Source organism: Fringilla coelebs (assembly GCF_963513975.1).
Source record: "Fringilla coelebs genome assembly, chromosome: 5".
Lineage (NCBI taxonomy): Eukaryota > Metazoa > Chordata > Aves > Passeriformes > Fringillidae > Fringilla > Fringilla coelebs.
The window spans coordinates 47405551-47423281 of NC_140033.1; the positions used below are offsets into that span (position 1 = coordinate 47405551).

At 44.3% G+C, this 17731-nt stretch overlaps 1 protein-coding gene across 1 annotated transcript in view; it reads right to left on the reverse strand.

The window, feature by feature from the left end:
* The window catches only part of GRIN2B (glutamate ionotropic receptor NMDA type subunit 2B), a gene marked incomplete at both ends in the record, with an annotated part of 168147 nt that overhangs the window by 11958 nt on the left and 138458 nt on the right, over positions 1–17731 (reverse strand). Inside the window, 2 exons of the mRNA XM_084205528.1 lie at positions 13110–13339; positions 16154–16279. Coding sequence (XP_084061654.1) covers positions 13110–13339; positions 16154–16279 — 356 coding nt within the window. The remainder of the gene's footprint in view (positions 1–13109; positions 13340–16153; positions 16280–17731) is intronic.

Sequence of the window (17731 nt, forward strand, 5' to 3'; positions counted from 1 at the left end):
ATGCAGGGGCCATTACAGGGAGGAAGGCTGTGCAGAGGTAATCTCAATGCTGCAGTGAACGCTGACAAAGGAATTAAACACGGATATCGACAGAAGGGGTCAGAATGAAGATTACTGAAAGAACTGTCCCATTATTTCATGCAAAAATTTCTCCTGACAGAGCTTTAAGTCACCACAACTCCACTCCAGGCATATGAGCAGTCCTGTGAGGTTCTGGCAAAAAAAATGCAGCGGTAATAGGGGAAGGGAAGATTAGCAACTACATCAGTTGCTGAGAAAACCCAGCTGTACAGGGTCCACACTTGTAGGAGCCCCACGTTATACTTGCCTGCAGCAGGAGACCTGTCCTGCTGCCCAGCTCTACCTGCCTCAAAGGGTGACTGCCTGTGAGGGAACCAGCAGAGCTCAGCTGCAGTCCTGCAGCCACAGAGCCCCCGACAGAGATGTATCCCACTTGCATCCTCCCACTCATTCACCATGGAACCTCTCTTGTGAGACGCTCCTCTATCACGTACCCAAGGTGATGTGCACATCCTCTCGCCCGTGAAAGAAGTCCCACTTGCTTCACAGCAATTGTGAATTTGGATACTAGAGATGGGGATGGAAAGGAGGCACCGAGGATGCCTGAAGGGCTGCAGTAGCTCTGGGACATGAGGTATCTACATTCAGAGCCCAGTGGCTGCCTGCCTCTTCAACCCCTCACTCCACAAACAGAAATCAAGGAGCACTAAGCGCAAAGCAGACCTGGGCTTTGCAAAAGTAACCTCTCCGAGTCAGAGAGCAGAAATCTTCCTCCTCTGGAGAGCAATAAACACACAGGCTGGAAGCTGTTAGCACATTCAGGGGGGAGAGCTCCTTTGCCACTGCTCTCCCCATCTCTCCATGAGAGCTGTCGACAGCGGCAGTGAAAGCGGGTTCGAGTGGCTGGGCTGGCAGAGCTGTTTCATTAGCAATTTGGAGCCGTGCCGTGCAGAAAGCAGCATTGTTCTCAGATGGTCGGGTATCAATCTGCATAATGAAACAGGTGATAGGAGCTCTTCCCATTCACACAGCAGCAAATGGAGGGGATTTAGAGATGAGGGGAAGGGGTTATGTCTAATTGGCGACAATTAATTTGATGAGAATTTTTTTCAATATATTGTCTATCACCGAATGGATCCTACAGAAAAGCACATCTGCACTTATTTATCTGCCTCATGTAGGCCCTGTTTACACTGTAAAGTGTTTGCCAATAGCATTGAAAGCAGTTTCCCAAACTCAGCAAGCTCTTGCTACAAAAAGTCTCTTTTTTATCAGCCGATCTACTTTTACACTGCTGAAAAAAAGCCCAGATCAATGCACTGCTGAATAACATAATGAGCTGGCAGAACTTGGTGAAAGGGTGGGTGTGTGGGTGTGTGTGTGGGTGTAGTGCTTTGCCCTTATACAGCTTCTCTGGCAGGGCTCCTTACACTTTGCAAGGCCCTGATGGCCAGTTAAAGTTTTCTACCACAGGAAGCTCCGCATCTCTGACCCATCAAACTGAGAGCCACAAATTCATCTCCTCTGCTAGCTGCATGTCCAAAAGAGTTTAAAACTGTGTTAGATACTTTGAGCTTGCTTCATTTATCCAAAAGTAAGTGCCAAGCTGAGATGCCTAGAGAATTCCACCCTGGGAACAGGTCTCTCATAGTCCCTGTGTCAAATTTCCCCACCACCTGAGCGTAGTTTGGACACTCCAGTACACCTAAAATACCTCTAGACATCTACATTGGCCCAAATGAACCTGGGCACTGGGCCATTCAGCTCTCAGGGCATCTCCCACCAAAAGTACAGGGAGCCAACCACTATGGGCAGCAACAAGCCCAAAATGCCCACCACCCCCCTAATGTACAAACTCTTTGCCCAAACATCCTCAATTCCCTCCTCTTGTTCTGGTTCAGCTGTATGTCACTGCAGTCAGCTTGCCCCTTTCTTCATTGCCTGAAAATCCAACCAGGTTGTTTGCACAACAGCTTCCTTCAGAACCTTAAAAATTGAAGAGTGGGTCAGTGGTTTTCAGCTCTAACTGTGAGGTAGGTCTATGCCTGTACTTAAGTCCTGATAGGTTACACATCTCCACAGCAGCCTGTCTTGCCATAGCTGCCTTCTGTGTCCTCTGTTTCAGCTAGGAAATTATTTCTGTCACAGCTAATGGACGACTCTCAAAGACAAAAAGCTTGTTTTTGTCTTATCCCCAGAATACATAATTTTTGTCCTCAAGCTGCACCACAAACTATGCTACAGAATCCCAGACCTGGATTTGACCCTGAGAAGATGTCTCTTCCACTTCTGTCTCTCCGGTGAGTCTCTCCTGGGCATCACCATTCCTCACAGCTCTTAATCCAGCCCACTGTGGAAGATGGCTGGTGCTGGAGACTCCTCCATTCCCTGGACAATCCCCACCAGAGCTTTACTACTGGAAAGTTCTTCCAAGTATCTGAACTAAAGTCTTCCAGCTGCAAACACAACTGCAATGTTTTCTGTCATCTTGTCCACGGGCAGGGAAATCCAAACAGTTTAATCTTCTCTGAAGGTGAATTTTATGATTTTATGTTTTTGAAGACGATTGTGCTGCTGCTTCTCCATGTTCTTTGACTGCAGCTAAAGAAGCCCAGTTCCTTTAGTCTTTCTTTGCAAGCTGTGGACCTGCAACCTATCTTGCTGTTATCCTTTGGCTGTATCTTGTAGGTCTTTCCCTGACTTATCTTTGGTTGGTGAACATGCTCTCCACCATACCAAGAACAATCTGATCAAGACTCAAAGATACTGAGAGAATACTACAGTAAAAACCTTGCAGTAAGGCAACACAAACAATGCCAATCAGAGTTCATGCTTATTATTCCTCTTCTCAGGGCCTCTCTGTATTAGATCACATTTTGTCAATCCTTCATTTTCAGCTTGCAAGTTCTTCAAAGCTGCAACTCTGCCCTGATCTGCATTCAGGTAGCGACCAGTTTGCTTCTGGAACGTCAATCAACACTGCCAGCATCGTCATCAGAGCTTTTACTGTATTCTTTTCTTTCTGCAGCTTGGATTGTGCACATAGGTACATCCACAAACCCATTCCCCCACTCACCTGTCCTGGCAGAGGAGGTGCTCTACAGATTTCAAGCACAGAACTTGCAACTGTTGGTGGCTAGGTGTTGCAGGCACTGTAAAACTGACAAAATGGCATCCCAGCTAGGAGTGTGCCAGCTGTGCCAGCCCAGCAGCATAGGCAGAAAATCATACTGCAAACCTAAACCTTAGCACTGGTACAAGTCTGTGAGGAGAGCAGACTAAAGTGACTGTGCTGCTTATTCTCTATTATTAATGACTCTCTTGTACAGATACTTCTCGAGATTCATTCCTAAAGCATTCCTCTCCCCTCTGCACAGTCATGTAGCTTTGACATTACAGGCATTTTTTATTTCCAAGGTGGAACTCTCAGCCATTTCTAAGTGACTATGAGTTTTCAGATCATCCTTTTACCCTAGCTCTTCTTAGTTCCCTCCTGCATTTTCTCACAATGACATTCTCTGCCTCTTCAGCAGTGGCTTGGACTCCTCACAGCTCTGAATCCAGTTGCCACATCAACTCTTCCTGAAATACAAGTTTCTTGTCTTCACTAATCAATCAACACATGTCTTGATTCATAAACAAACAAAAAAAGGAAGCTTAAAAAAAGGCAACCAAATAGCAACAAATCAAATTTGTCGATTTTGGGAGGGCATAAAATTACCCCGTCCTCCCTCAGACTTTGACTTTGTGGTTTATCTTATTATTCAGTACCCAGTGATGTTTCAAATTCTCTGTCTAGCTTTGCATAGCGCTTTCACCCATGAATTGCTCTCGATAAGTCCAAGAATGGAGTTATCAGTTAGTGCAGCTGACTGCAGTGAAGTTGGCAAAGAATTCTATTAAAGTCCCTTTTAAAGGAAGATGTAGTGTGGGTCAGACCCACAAACAAGAAAGAAAAATATCTGTTGGTGAAATATGGACATGTGCAGGTCAGAAAAGGGAACAGAGCAGCCTGGTGACAATGCAGAGGTGAGGGGGGGCAGGTGAAAGCAAAAGAAAAGAAATCAAATATAGCAACTTTAAAAATAGTTGTCCTTGCAAAATAACTGAGATGAAAGCAGAGATCCAACTGGTGGAAGAAGGCTCCATCACACGCAGTTATTGCCAGAGCAGCGCACACAGTAGGACTGTGCAGCCTCCTTGCAAGCTGGATCGCTGTGCACAGACCCGCTCTGTGCCACTCCTGCAGCCTGGGCAGGGCAGCGTCACCCCAGACAGACAGCACGTCAGGGATCCCACGTCCTTCATGAGCACACCTCCATGTGCCTGCTGCCACCACACTGCCTTTGTGCTGAGCCAGGCTGAGGGGCCACTGCAGCACCCCCCATCACGTACAGACAGAGCCCACCCACCGCCACCACACCAGGAGTCCTCTGGTGGGGCAAGTGTGTGAACATCACACAGGCTCAGTGCAGTTTCTCCACCTGACAGGCAGTATTAAAGCCTTAAATATTCCTCAGGACACATCTGGCAGTATATAGCCTTCCAGTCACTGTTAGGTGTCCCTCGAGCTTGACCAGAAATCTGTAGTGGAATCACTGAGCTTCACCAGTCAGAGCCAAAAGCTGCTTGCACAGCTGCAGGGTTCGTGTGTGTGCTATCAGAACACCACAGTCATATATCTGTTGCAACGAAGGGTGCTATGGAATCATAGCTATGGTACACTTAACTTGTGGTTGCATGCATGTAGAGGATGGAGATCATCTGTTTATCCAGCATCAAATCATGCCATGTATTCAATTCTTGAAAGTCAGCTTCCTTGGAAGCTGAACGCAGGGGGATCAAGGGTATCTACTGAATAATCCCAGGCAAACACAAAAGAGAAATTTGTGAGGCAGAAAGATGCCACTTACTACACTCATGTTAATATCATTAGGAGTGTACATGTTCATTCAGAGGGAGAAAATTAACTGATTAAAAAGACCTTGAGAGGAGAGGTGACAGCTAAGTACAGAGGAATTTGAAATCTGCTTTGTTTGCACATGAGACAGCTGGTTAACAAATTATGAAACACTCTGAGAAATTCAGAGGATGTCGTTTGGTGGGGAAGCAATTCCATTTTTCACCCATTTGCACTAACAAAGGAAGGTCAGATCCTTCTGTCTTCTGAATACTAAGAGAAGCCAACCTACTATTATGTGGGTGCTATCCACTGGGCAGCAGGGTGAAACCCTGCACGAGCCTGGCAAAACTCCAAAAGACTTCACAGGGGCCATAATTTTCATCCAAGCAATTTTAAAAGCTTAGTAATTACATTAGTGCAATTTCTTAAGCTCATCTGTAGGGCAGAGATGCAAAGCAAAAAAGCAGGGCACTTCAGACAGGGCAGCACCTTCCCAGAGCTGGGAGATAATGCCTTCCTTTAACCTTCTGATGAAAACTGTCTCCCACCTGCAAGTGAAAGACAGAGAAATGAAAGCCATATCACTCCCATGTGAGTCCTGGGACACTGAGCTTCACCTGAAGCAAACAAGACTACTGGGCCCCCCAGATTATGGGGAAGTTTGACCTGGAGTAGCCAAAGGCCTGGGAGAAGCAGGGCAATAAAGTAAAGTAAAGCATGCAGTGAAGTAAAAATGTCTGTAAAGATACAACCTACCAAGTATTTATCAAGTATATGTATGTGCATATAACTCCAAATGTCACAGTCACCAGGCATCAGGAATGAAAGTGTGGGGATACAGCTGTTGGGTTTTGGGGTTTTTTTGGTTGTTTGTTTGGGTTTTTTGTGTTAATCCTGTAGATCTCATACTCTCATCCCTTCCCTACCAGTAATTCAGCTGTGATCATTCAGCTGAAGGAGGCCAGCTCTCATCTCTCAGGGTGCCAAGTTTTGGTGGCAGGGCCATTGTCTTTTATTTGACTGCAAAGTGCCAAGTACATTTATGGCACCATATAAATAATAAATAAAAATATTCATTGTTTTCCTCTCCCCTGACTTATACTGATGTGAGAAGCAGGACAATCCTTTGCTTCCCTCTCTCACTCTCCCCCTTACGTAATTCTCCAAAGACAGCTTTTTCCAGACTGCCAAGCAATTAGCACAGAAGCAACCAAATTTAACCACTCCTTCCAAAGGGGGATAGCTCCAAGAGCTGCTGAAAAGGAAGATGAAAAGAAAGGGTCAGTGGTGCCCAAGGCCTGGGAAAAGGCCAGGGTGCTGTGGAGGGGGAATCCAAAAGCTGCCAGCTAAGGACTACATCACAGCCCCATTCCCAAAGTCCCTCATCCTGCAATTCTCATCTGTACCTCCAACAAAACTCAGGGCTTTGCATTTCTTCCTTTCCAGCAAGGATGAACTAAGCTGACAGTCTGATTCTGAGTATCCCCTCCCCTCATATCTTACCTGCTTAAGCTCCCAACTAAACTGCATTTTAACTGTCAAAAATCCTGAATAGTCCCATTAGAGGTTTTTACTGTCATTAAATAATAGAATGGGGTGGAAGGGACTTTCAAGATAATCTAACCCAAATCCTCATGCCGTGGGAAGGGACACCTCTCACTAGACCAGTTGCTTGGAGCCCCATCCAACCTGGTTTGAACAATTCCAGGGATGAGGCATCCCCAGCTTCCCTAGGCACTGCTTCCAGTGCATCACCATCATCACAGCAAAGAATTTTTTTTCCTAATACTTAATTTAAACCTATTCTCTTTCAGTTTGAAGCCCCTACCCCTTGTCCTGTCATTACATGCTCTTGTTAAAAAGTCTCTCTCCACCTTTCTTGTAGGCTTCCCTTCAGGTACTGGAAGGCCACAATTAAGTCACCCTGAAGCCTTCTCTTTTCCAGACTGAACAATCCCAATTCTTTCAGCCTTTCCTTGTAAGGAGATGTGTTCCATCCCTTTAATCATCTTGGTGGCCTCCTCTGGACTCACTCTAGCAGGTCCCTGTTCTTTTTGTTCAGAAGACAACACCCCAGAGCCGGATGCAGCACTGCAGGTGGGGTCTCACCAGAGCAGAGGGAAGGGGCAGAATCCCCTCCTTCATCCTGCTGCCCACACTCCTTTGGATGCAGCCCAGGATACAACTGGCTTTCTGGGCTGAGTGCACATGGCTGGGTCACGCCCAGCCTCTTGTCCACCTGCACTCCTGAGTCCTTCTTGGCAAGGCTGCCCTTGATCCCTTCATCCCCCGGTCATTTTTGATACCAGGGAAGTCCCTACAGATGAACAGAAAAAGAGAGAATCCTGAGAGACCAAGTGAAGGCTAAAGCACACTGCAGCCTCCTTGTTGCTCTGCACTGCACAGTGCTGGGCTGAAGAAAAAGAGGAAGAATGACAAAGGAACTAGGACTGAAGCAGGGGGAAAACAAAACATGTTTGAAGACCCACTGACTTTAAACATTTATAGTCTTAAAATCTAGTGAATCACATTTTAGCATGTAGGCACAAAGATTTGTTCCAAAGATCTCAGAAAGCATAAAAATTATCTCAATACAAAGACTGCAGAATGTCTAAATCTATTATAAACTCACTCATCTGCAACTGCAAAAAATTTCTAAGATTATGTCTATGTATACAATAAATATAAGTCACAAATCAGAAAAATCTATTACTAACATATGATCAGCTGTAGCTATTTAATAGCTATTTATTAATAAGAAACTTTTAGCATAATATGTAATTACACCTGGTACACATGCATTATGTGTGTTTACATATAATATATAGCTACGCTATATAATATTTTTAAATACTTCTTACTATAGTACCTGATGATTTACAAGGATATGCGGAGAAATATTCAGATTTTAAGCCATAATATTTCAGACTATCAGAGCTCTGAGTTTGTTACACTTCATATGAACCAGTATTTCTTTTATTAAGCACTCTAATTGATACCAATGTTATTGATAAATGCCATATTTAAGCAAAAGGCATAGTTCAACTCATTTGCAGGGAGATGTACCCCTAGGAAAGCACTGCGGAAAGAAATTAATCTCCGCCCCATGACATAAGGTTGGGATATTCAAGAACCTCTTTATTTTGGGGAGTTTTTTTTGGTCAAGTTAGGTGCATCATACTTACACATTTTGGAAAAGGTTATGATTTATAACAAGAGGACAGGATTGGAAGTGGCATGGTCCTTCTTCTGTCTGCCTAACCCATATCTCCACAAAGGTGTCCTGACAATAAGAATCATTCTGCTGTTGAAAGATGACGTACTTTCTGCCTTTGGACACTGCCACATAAAACTTCCTTTGTATCCTGCTGAAATGTGTGGAAGTACCACAAATGTCAGTTAACACTGAATATTTAATCCCGTGGAAGGTTGGTACTGCCTCCAAGTTATCCAGTTAGAAAATCTTGCCCTTGTAGAGCTCACAAGGCACAAGAGTGACCCTCACTTTCAGTCCTCTTGAAAAACGTCTAGCTGAAGCTATCTGCTCTGCATTTTCCCTGGACTTGTCCAGAACAGGTATTTGTTGTACAAAAGCTGCAAGCTTGGGGAAGCATTTAACTTCAGTCATGTGAATAATAGCCCATTGACTTTAATGTCACCACTCATGAGCACAAAGTTAAGCACACGCTTAAGTCTTCTGCATATCTGGGATCCTTGTATAATTTCGATTTAATGTGCCGCAAAGTACAATGTGGGAAATAATTCATTTTTCAGCTTCACAGCCAAGCATCTATTACTGCCAGAAAAGAGCAGATCCTTTTCTTTCTGTAGGTTTTTCAGTGAGGCTTTTGTTTTGTATCAACCTGAAATGTTCCATTTAGCTCTGATCTACCTGTGTTTCTTCGTCTTCCAATTATCTCTGTCTGTCCCCTTCCTTTGTTACAAAAAAAAAAAAAAAAATCTTTTTTCTACTTTTTTCCCCCTTAAATGTAGGTCAGTTTTATGAGAAGTGCCTTTAGAAAATGACATGTCAAAATACACGTCAGAAATATCAAAGTATTTTGTATAAAGTATACTAAAATGAGCTATTTTGGAAAATATCAGAAATTCCTTCTGCCTTCTTATACCCTCCTCAAGTTTTTTTCCCACAAAAATACTGACCAGTTTTAACTTCAAAACCTACCTTTCAAAGAAAGAAATAAATTCAAAGCTATTGAAAAAATAACTGACCCATGTTGCATTTGTCTCAACATCACATTAACATCTTGAAAAGCAAATAAGTCAAATATGTGTGAAATTTCAGCAATCTATATTAATTTGCAGGCAGGCAGAAATCAATTTCTCTTCTTTTCATGTCATTTACAAATTACCATTTTGATACTTTATTAACTTCTTTGGCATTTCCAACTAATTTATAGGAAAGGATACTATTTTTTTATTATTATTAACCTACTGCCTTCTAAATCATTTTATTTAAATGCCCTGCTGGCTGTCCACATTTGCTTTTATTCTATTACTACTTTATATGAATGGAAATTACGTATAGCTATTAGATTACTTCACACATTAGTTCATTTTATATAATCTTTCCTGTATTTATTGCCTTCGTTAGACTGAAATACCGCAGGCACTTGTTTCTCTAATGTGTCTGAAGCTCTCCCACTAATGGAAATTGGGTTATATCTTCTGATTGCACTCAGATGAAATCCAGACCCAGGAGCTGACTGCATATTCTGCGACAGGCCCTCTTACCACTGGGGCTTTTGCAGGGCTCAGGGCAGCAGCAGCAGCCCCCCACATGGATCCTGGATGGATGCATGTGCAAAGATGGTCCAGCTGGGCTTTGCTGGGAGCTGGCACAGCCAGTGGGGCACTGTCCCTGCCAGGACCACCTCCAGCCCCTCTGCTGCACAAGGTGGAGCAGCGGAGGTGGAAGGTGCTGCTTTGGCACCTGCGCAGGAGGAAAGTGGTTCAGCATGCCACAGGCACAGGGAGCTGGAAAGGAGATGCTGTCAACATCAGGACTTTTCCTGCAGAACTGACGAGGCCAGTGCTGCTCTCAGGCAGGAGCAGGTTTCCCCTCCCTCAAACTGCCCATGGCTGCCCCAGAATTAAGAGCCAAAGCTTGATGTTTGATTTAGCAGATCCCAAGGTTAACATGGGGGAACTAACAGCCACCATAAGATGGGTTCCTGCAGAAACTCTGGCACCTGTTTTGGGCCAGCTATGCTCAAAGGATGGCATTCAGGAAGGTCAGCATCACCTGGGACAGAGAGAGAGTGGCAGAGGTCCCTACATTCATACAGGGGGCCTCCAGACACCCTCAGGTCAACCTGGCACCCTGGGACAGAGGCATCCACTCTAGCCCAGCTCAGACAGACATGCTCAAGCATCCACAGAAGCACAGTGGGGGCATAACTTTAGTCATTGTATTGCATGCCATTAGGAAGTAAATGCTGAGGCACAGCCAAGGCATCATCCAAGAGACATCCACCATCCTGAGCCATCTAGAGCATTTCAGTCCACTTTTCTAGGGAAGTGGCATGCCAGCAGGCATCTCTTGCAGTGGTTCTTCCCAGGCAGAACCTAAGGAAGAGGGTCCAAGGAGACACTCAGGGTTGCTGTTGCAGAGTGTAGCCAGCCTGACCTCGGCAAGTGCACCCCAGCCAGGCGCAGGAATGGATGTGAGTGCATCTGGCATTTTGGCTGCTCTACAGCGTCGGTGGGACTCCTTCCCCAGGTACTGTCGAACTACAGACACAGTTGCAAGCAGATCTGGGTCTAGGCAAGTGGGAACAATATCGTTTTGTTACTGTCACTTTGCCGATTGGCTTGGATTACATCATGTGCTCAGTCCTTGTGCTGGACACAGGTGCCCTTACCAGCTGATGGAGAGGCCAGCAGACCAATCTGCCTGACTTTTGCTGGGGACACCAGATCATACATTTGGGCTAAAAGAGATTGGAAGCAACAGTTTTTCCTCTTGGAAAACAGTCTTTCCCACCCGGCCTTGAGCAGTGACTGCCTCTTTTGAAAGTCTGAACTGGCTGTAAGCAGGTAAGAGAAGTGAGGTAGAATACAGTGCACCTCCACGTGCCCTGGATGTGGCTGTGCCCTTCATCCTGGCCAAGCAGTGCACTGGGAGGGTCAGTGAGTTGCAAGCAGTGTGCAGGCTTCAGAAAAGGGTAAAGATGAGATTCAGAAGAGTGAATTCCTCCCAAACCAGGGGATCTTGAAGCCCTGTGACAAATGTCTGGATGACTGCTCATAAATCCTACAGGGCCCTTTGCATATTCACAGAGGAAAATCTATAAGCCCAGTAGATCAAGCTCATTCACTCACTTTATTTTGGATGGAGCTAGTCCCACCTGCCTTTATTGCCCAAAGGCAGCTGCTGGCCTTCAGTTTCACCAGCCAATTTTCATTTGATTCCAGATGCTCTGGTAGGTTGTAATCTTACCCAAATATTGCACTTGCGCTAGCAGCTATGTTTGAGGCATACCACAATCCTCTATGTACTATAGCCTTTCTCTTCCCCAAGGAAAAAAGCACATATGCTTTAGCATAGCAAAAGTAAATACAGGTACATTGGCAGAGAAAAGTAGAAGAAAATGGCCTCAATCCAATACACACAGGTGGCCCTACAGTGGAATCAACAGGCCTAGAAATTTGTATTCAAAGGCTCTGTGAAGCTCCAGGAGTCACTGCTTTCAAATGATATTTCATGCACATATCTCTGCAGGTATGAAGAATATCTTGAAAAACGTGAGAATGAAAGTATGTTCTCTCCATGAGCTTAGGCACAGCCTGAAACAATAGATCACAGGTACAAACTATCCCATTTAGCTCAGATAGTTGAAAACCTAATGATGACAAACTAATGTTACCTCTGATAGGGCTGGCTGGTTTTGAACAGTATCTTTCAATCTGAAGGTTAGAGCTCACAGCTTCTAAGGAGACTCTGCAACAATCTCCACCTGACAGAAAAGCATCCTCCCCTCCACCCCATCCTCAACATAGCACATTGCAAATGAGGAGACAATGTGAAACAAATTGAGGTCAAAATTAAAACAAATAACAGGAGCACTTCTGCATGGATTGTATTATTCGGTGCCATGTTTCATTCCAGGAAAAAAACAAACAAACAAAAACCAAACTACAAAATGAGTAAGAAAAGTTCCTGTGGTTAATCCATCACTGAATTTCCAGCCTGCTGAACAGGACACTGTATAAACAGGGGGCCTGGCCACAAATTATTTCTAGACTGTCATGACGGACACAAGAGTCAGTAACTACAACCAACCCAGCAGCCACAACTGACACTCACAGTCCTCCTCTTGCTGCTATCCCCAGTAGCAGTGTGTGCAACCCATTGCTGTTTGGCTGCCCTGCAGTGGCATGGCCCCTTAAGCAGCCCCAGTGGCTGAGTAACAAGGTCAGCATGGGGAATTGAGCCTCACAATACTCAATTCCTTGTGAGCAGCCTCACCACAAAACAAAAGCAAAGGAGTGCACAAAGCATTACACCCTCACAAGCCAGACAGTGCTACCCTGCATGTATCAGCAATCTTCTCAAAATCCTCAAGTGTTCAGAGTCCAACAAAAGCGAATGCTCTGCATGGACAAAATGCTGTGCAGATAAACAAGGCATTGAAATGCAGTCTGAACACAAAACCATCTCCTGTGATAAGCTTCCAAACACCTTGAAAAAACAACAGTATAACTTCAAATGCAAGCAATAGTAAATCATCAAAGGCACAGTGATTTACCCCCATGGACAGAACTTGTTTTCAGAATAAATTAACAGATCATATTTGCTAGCCTAATGGCCAGCATTCCTACCCAAAGCAAAAGATTTAATCCTGAAAAAAGAGGCTACAGCCATTATACACATTGCCTCCAAAGCTCCATTAATTTGTTTCTGGCTGACAGTCAAGGTGTGGTTTGGGATCATGCAAGCAAGCACAGTTCAGTTCTGTCTATAATTCATTCCTAAAGTGCTTAACACATGTAAAAGTGCAACTGAATACTAATGAAGAGCAGTTGTGCTATTTAAACTAGGGTCTAAAGCTATAATGTGACTCTGAAAGCACCTGCCCCCTTTCCTTGTGAAAGGAAAGAAGAGAGGGTAGAGCAGGCTATTCTGAGGAAAAGGCTGCTTTGAGGGTTTGGGTGGATACATTACCTTTTTGTCGCTCAAGCCAGACACCTGGTCCACGTATTCCTCTTGGATCATGAAGGCAGCCAGGTTGGCAGTGTAGCTGGCCAGAAAGATGACAGCGAAGAAGGCCCACACCGACACCATGATCTTGCTAGTGGTGCCCTTGGGATTCTGCACTGGCACAGAGTTGTTGAACACCAGCCCCCACAGCAGCCAGATAGCTTTGCCAATGGTGAAAGAGGGACCTCCTGGTTCTAGAGTGATTGAGAAATATGATCCCACAGTGAGCAACTGAGAGTAAGTGGTTTGCATTTCTAGTCATATACACATCTTGATTTCAGAGTTAAGAGCAGAATCTATTCCCACTTGTGAGGTGAATATCTGCAGCTGCACTCCCCTAAGTTCATGCTACCATATCTCAGCTGAGTACAACCTGAAAAATTATTTTTTTAAAATGTCCTCAGGTTTCCATATTTTTATATCTCAGAGATTTCCACTCAAACCTTATACAAGGGCATTTTTAAAAATTTGATTGAAGTATCTAGAAGACCAAACATTTAATTTTGGTTGAAGTGCTGTCCCCAGAAACAGAATTTGCTCAGAAACATTCTATCCTCATTTCCATCTGTTCAAGAGTAATGTCCTCAAACTCCCAGTACACATCTGTGTAAAACATGGCTCTCTTTACTGTACTTGTAAAGGTATGAGGAAGAACACCATCTGAAATAACAGTGCTCTACAAATACTTCTGCATTAATGTTTCGTTACTCAGCCTGTCGAAGATCCATGAACCAGAGAAATACACAGCTCCCTCTCCCCATATTTTGTGTCTCAAGTACATGACAGTGACATATACTTGTTCCACCTTAAGAAAATCTGCAGGTCTGCCCGAGATAGTCCAGGAGCAGATCCAGTGTTTTAAAAGCTGCTATTTTCCCCTCATTCACTTTTCAGTGTGGAAGCTCAGTCATGCCCCAGAAGCCACGTGTGCTAATGAAGCACTAGATCTGAAAACATGTGAAATGGCACCTGTCTCCCAGCAATCTTGTATCCCCAGCACCTGCTGGTTCCATTAGTGGGAACCTGACCCAGAATTTCCCCAGCTGGAGCACAAGAAGAGCTGAGAGGGAGAGCCGATGTGATCACTCTTTGGACACTGAGAAGATCCTCTAGGATGAATGAAACAGTTCAAGCATCTGTCCTTTCTCCAACGGTGCCAACCTGATCAACATCCCACACTTTATCTCCTCAGGCAGGCTGATTGGGTCCTAGTGCTGCTGCCTGTGGTTAAGTTGACTCCAGCAAAATAGCTAAAGGGAAGAAAGTTTTGACATGTCTCTCCAGACCTCTGAGCAGCACTGATCATCTGGAAACACTAACTGTGTTACCCTAAATACAACTGAACAATGCCAGGGGCTCATTTTCTACCCAGGGAACTGTACACCAAGTTCAGAACAGAATCACTACCTGGTAAATGGGTGCTTTTAAATTCCAGGAAGATGAAGCTCCTAAGAGAAACATAGTTTGGCAGTCTTTGTCTTTTTACATGCTGGAGTGGTATTTTTATATCCCTCTCTACCTAATGTGCCCTAAAATATACAGGTGAAAGGCCTGAAAAACAGTGGAAGGTGGTTTGAGAGTACAGTGGAAGGAAGTTGAGAAGTTCCCTTCTAAAAACCTTCCTCTCTCCACTGATCACCCCACATGCTTCCAAAATTACTTTGTCAGACACAAACCAAGATTGTAATAGGAGATTCCAATCCAAAAGTCTTGAGAAAATGCAGCTGTTTAAGATATACTGTCAGGGGCGTACTGTCATAGTTCAAATGCAGCCAAAGTAACATTAGCCAAAATCAGCATTGCAGTCTCTGCAGCAGATTTCTGTATCTTCATATTTCATCTCTCAGGGATAATATCTGTCTGATCATGCAATTCTCTTCATAATTACTCAGAAATATTGGTACTTGCAGCTGCACTTTGGCTAACTTAACAACTGCACAACTGCATGTCTGTACTAAAAACTGCTTCCAGTTCCACATCTGTATTAATACCTCCTAAGAGGCTCAGGATCCTCAGTACTTGTGCCCACAGATCCATGCAATTAGGATCAGGTGCCATAAAGGCCCTCCACAGCTCTGTGTTAAGAGACAAGTTCTCTACTTCCCCATATATCTGGTTCTGCCTGCATTCTCATTAACACTTTTTATTTTCACTCCTCTCTAATTTGATGGCATAAATTCACTCAAAGCACTAGACTTGGGAGCAAATGAGTGCATTTTCTAGTAACTGTCTCTCTCCCACTATTCTATATGAACCAATAAATTCAGAAAGGTTTGAAGGGCTGATTCACCAGGGGGTGAAGATATGCAGATGACAGAAGACTCAACTTGCTAATTGTTTTCATGTCAATAAGGGGGAAAGGCTGTATTTTAGGAAGGACAGACAGCCTTCCTTTAATTCATCTGTCTGCCTCTGAAGATCAAAATGACAAAAATGGATCACTTGCTTGGTCCCAAATTTCCTGCTGCCCTTGAAAAATAATTCTTTACCCACTCCCAAGAAAATTAGTTTCCCATTCTTTCAATTGGTCTTAGCAAGCCAGAAGGGCAGGGAAGGACCAGACCAGGTGACAGATGTGGATTCTGGAGGACACAGCACTATGCCAGGAGGCCAGGAGAGTGACTTGCTCTGCAGGGAGATGTAGCACTGAAGGATGGGTTGACAGTGCTGAGCCCTGTGATTTCCTCAGAGTGCAGCATCATAGGCTCTGCCAGCACTGGCTACCAGGGCCCATTTTCCTTCCATGAGAAACAAGTTGGAGCTGGTATGTGCTTTAGACATGAAAGGCGGCACAGCTCCGTCTCTCACGCCAAGCAAACGGTCCATTGCACACATCTGCTCTCTTCACAGCCTTTTTCTGCCTCCATCCCTGTCCTCATCAGTCTGAACACAGAGCTCAGAGCAGCCCAGATCCATGTCACTTCCAAGGCAAAGAACACCCCAACAAACAGGCTCTGCAAGAACCAGAGAAACCAGAGGGGATCACAGCAAGAAACGGCCTCCCTTACCTCTGCCATCAGCAAGGCACCGATTGTAGCCCACAGGGCTGAAGTACTCAAAGACGAAGACAGCCACCGCAGAGATGATAAGCAGCATCACAAACATCATCACCCATACATCAGCACTGAAAGGTTCTGGAGAGGAAGAGAAAACCACGGTCAAAGACCTGACAACACCTAACCTCCACTGCTCTCCAGAGAAGCCCAGTGTGGGGCAAACCGGGTTGGGGAAAAGCAGAAGTTAAAACGAAGTCTTCAACCTGATTCTGAAAACTTTTTGAACTGGAAAAGCTGAAGTTTCTGTCTCTGTAATGACTGCATTCCATCGTACTGTCACATTTGTGACACATGGCTCCATCTGGAACCATGCACAGCCATTGTGGCTGCATTGATAAAATAAAACACATTGATAAAAGATTGTTCCCAGGAAGTCCTCCAGCACCATCTGGAGAGAGTGGGGAAAATCAGGCAGAACTGGCGGAGTTTCAGACAAGCATCCAACTTTCAAGATGTTATCGAGCCAAAGAGCATCTCCAAATTTCTAAGGTTCAGCCGTAATGACAGTAGGTTTTTAGTATTCCATCCCACTAGCAATGGGATCACTGGCTCATTCTAGAAATGTTCGTGTTCATATTCTGCAAGTATTTGATCTCTGCCAGGTTTTCTCCTTCTCCCAGCCTGAACAGAAAAAGATAGGACTGAACCAGATCAAAGAAACAAAGAACTTTGCTCCAGAGTATAGCCAATATTGCAACTTCAGTTAAATTCCAGTTTAGAACTTAGGAGATAACTTTAACATTGCTTTTACATACCCCAGCAATATTGGTGGACTTGCTAAGGGAAAAAACTCCTGAAGAGTTAGTGTCATGAAAGTCATATTTAAAAAGGTCTGGGAAAATTTCATTACCCATATAAAAGTATTTCTGTCTGTGAATGTTCTTGGGACTCTGGCAGAGAGCAGACAGTAATTATATAACTCATATAGTGTGTTTGCAGCATCATAAAGCACTTTATAAAGCCAAATAGTAGACACCAGGAAGGCACGAATGTCTCGGGGAAATGCAGTATCATTTCCCTATTCTCTGATCACCCTCCATCGCTGAAGGACATTAGAAATGCCTTTACTGTAAGACACAGTGTCAGCACAGAACCGATGGCTCAACTGTTCTTGAAAAGGTCTATTAGTTCTCTAACTTCTACTAGGTGTCAAGGGAGGGCCAAGTTAACAACATCTTTACAAATAATGTCTCTCAATGTGCAACTATTTATTACAATTGCTATCACCAAGTGTTACGGCATCCTACCTATAAGGTTTGAATCAATTTTCTTCTGGCCTACACTCCTTGAATATACTGTTAATTGAGTCACTGAGAAACCACGTGCTGCAGTGTATGTGACAGCTCTGAGTGAGCCCAACTTTTCTCGGATTAGGCATACAATTGCTGAAAAACTAATGTCTTGGCTTGGAATTCATAGGCAGTGCCTATTTGCACTTGCATTTGACTGGATTTTGCTTGCCTGGGACTCAGTTCTAAAACACCACAGTATATTTTTATACACCTGTCCCACAGGTACTCCCAAAAAGAG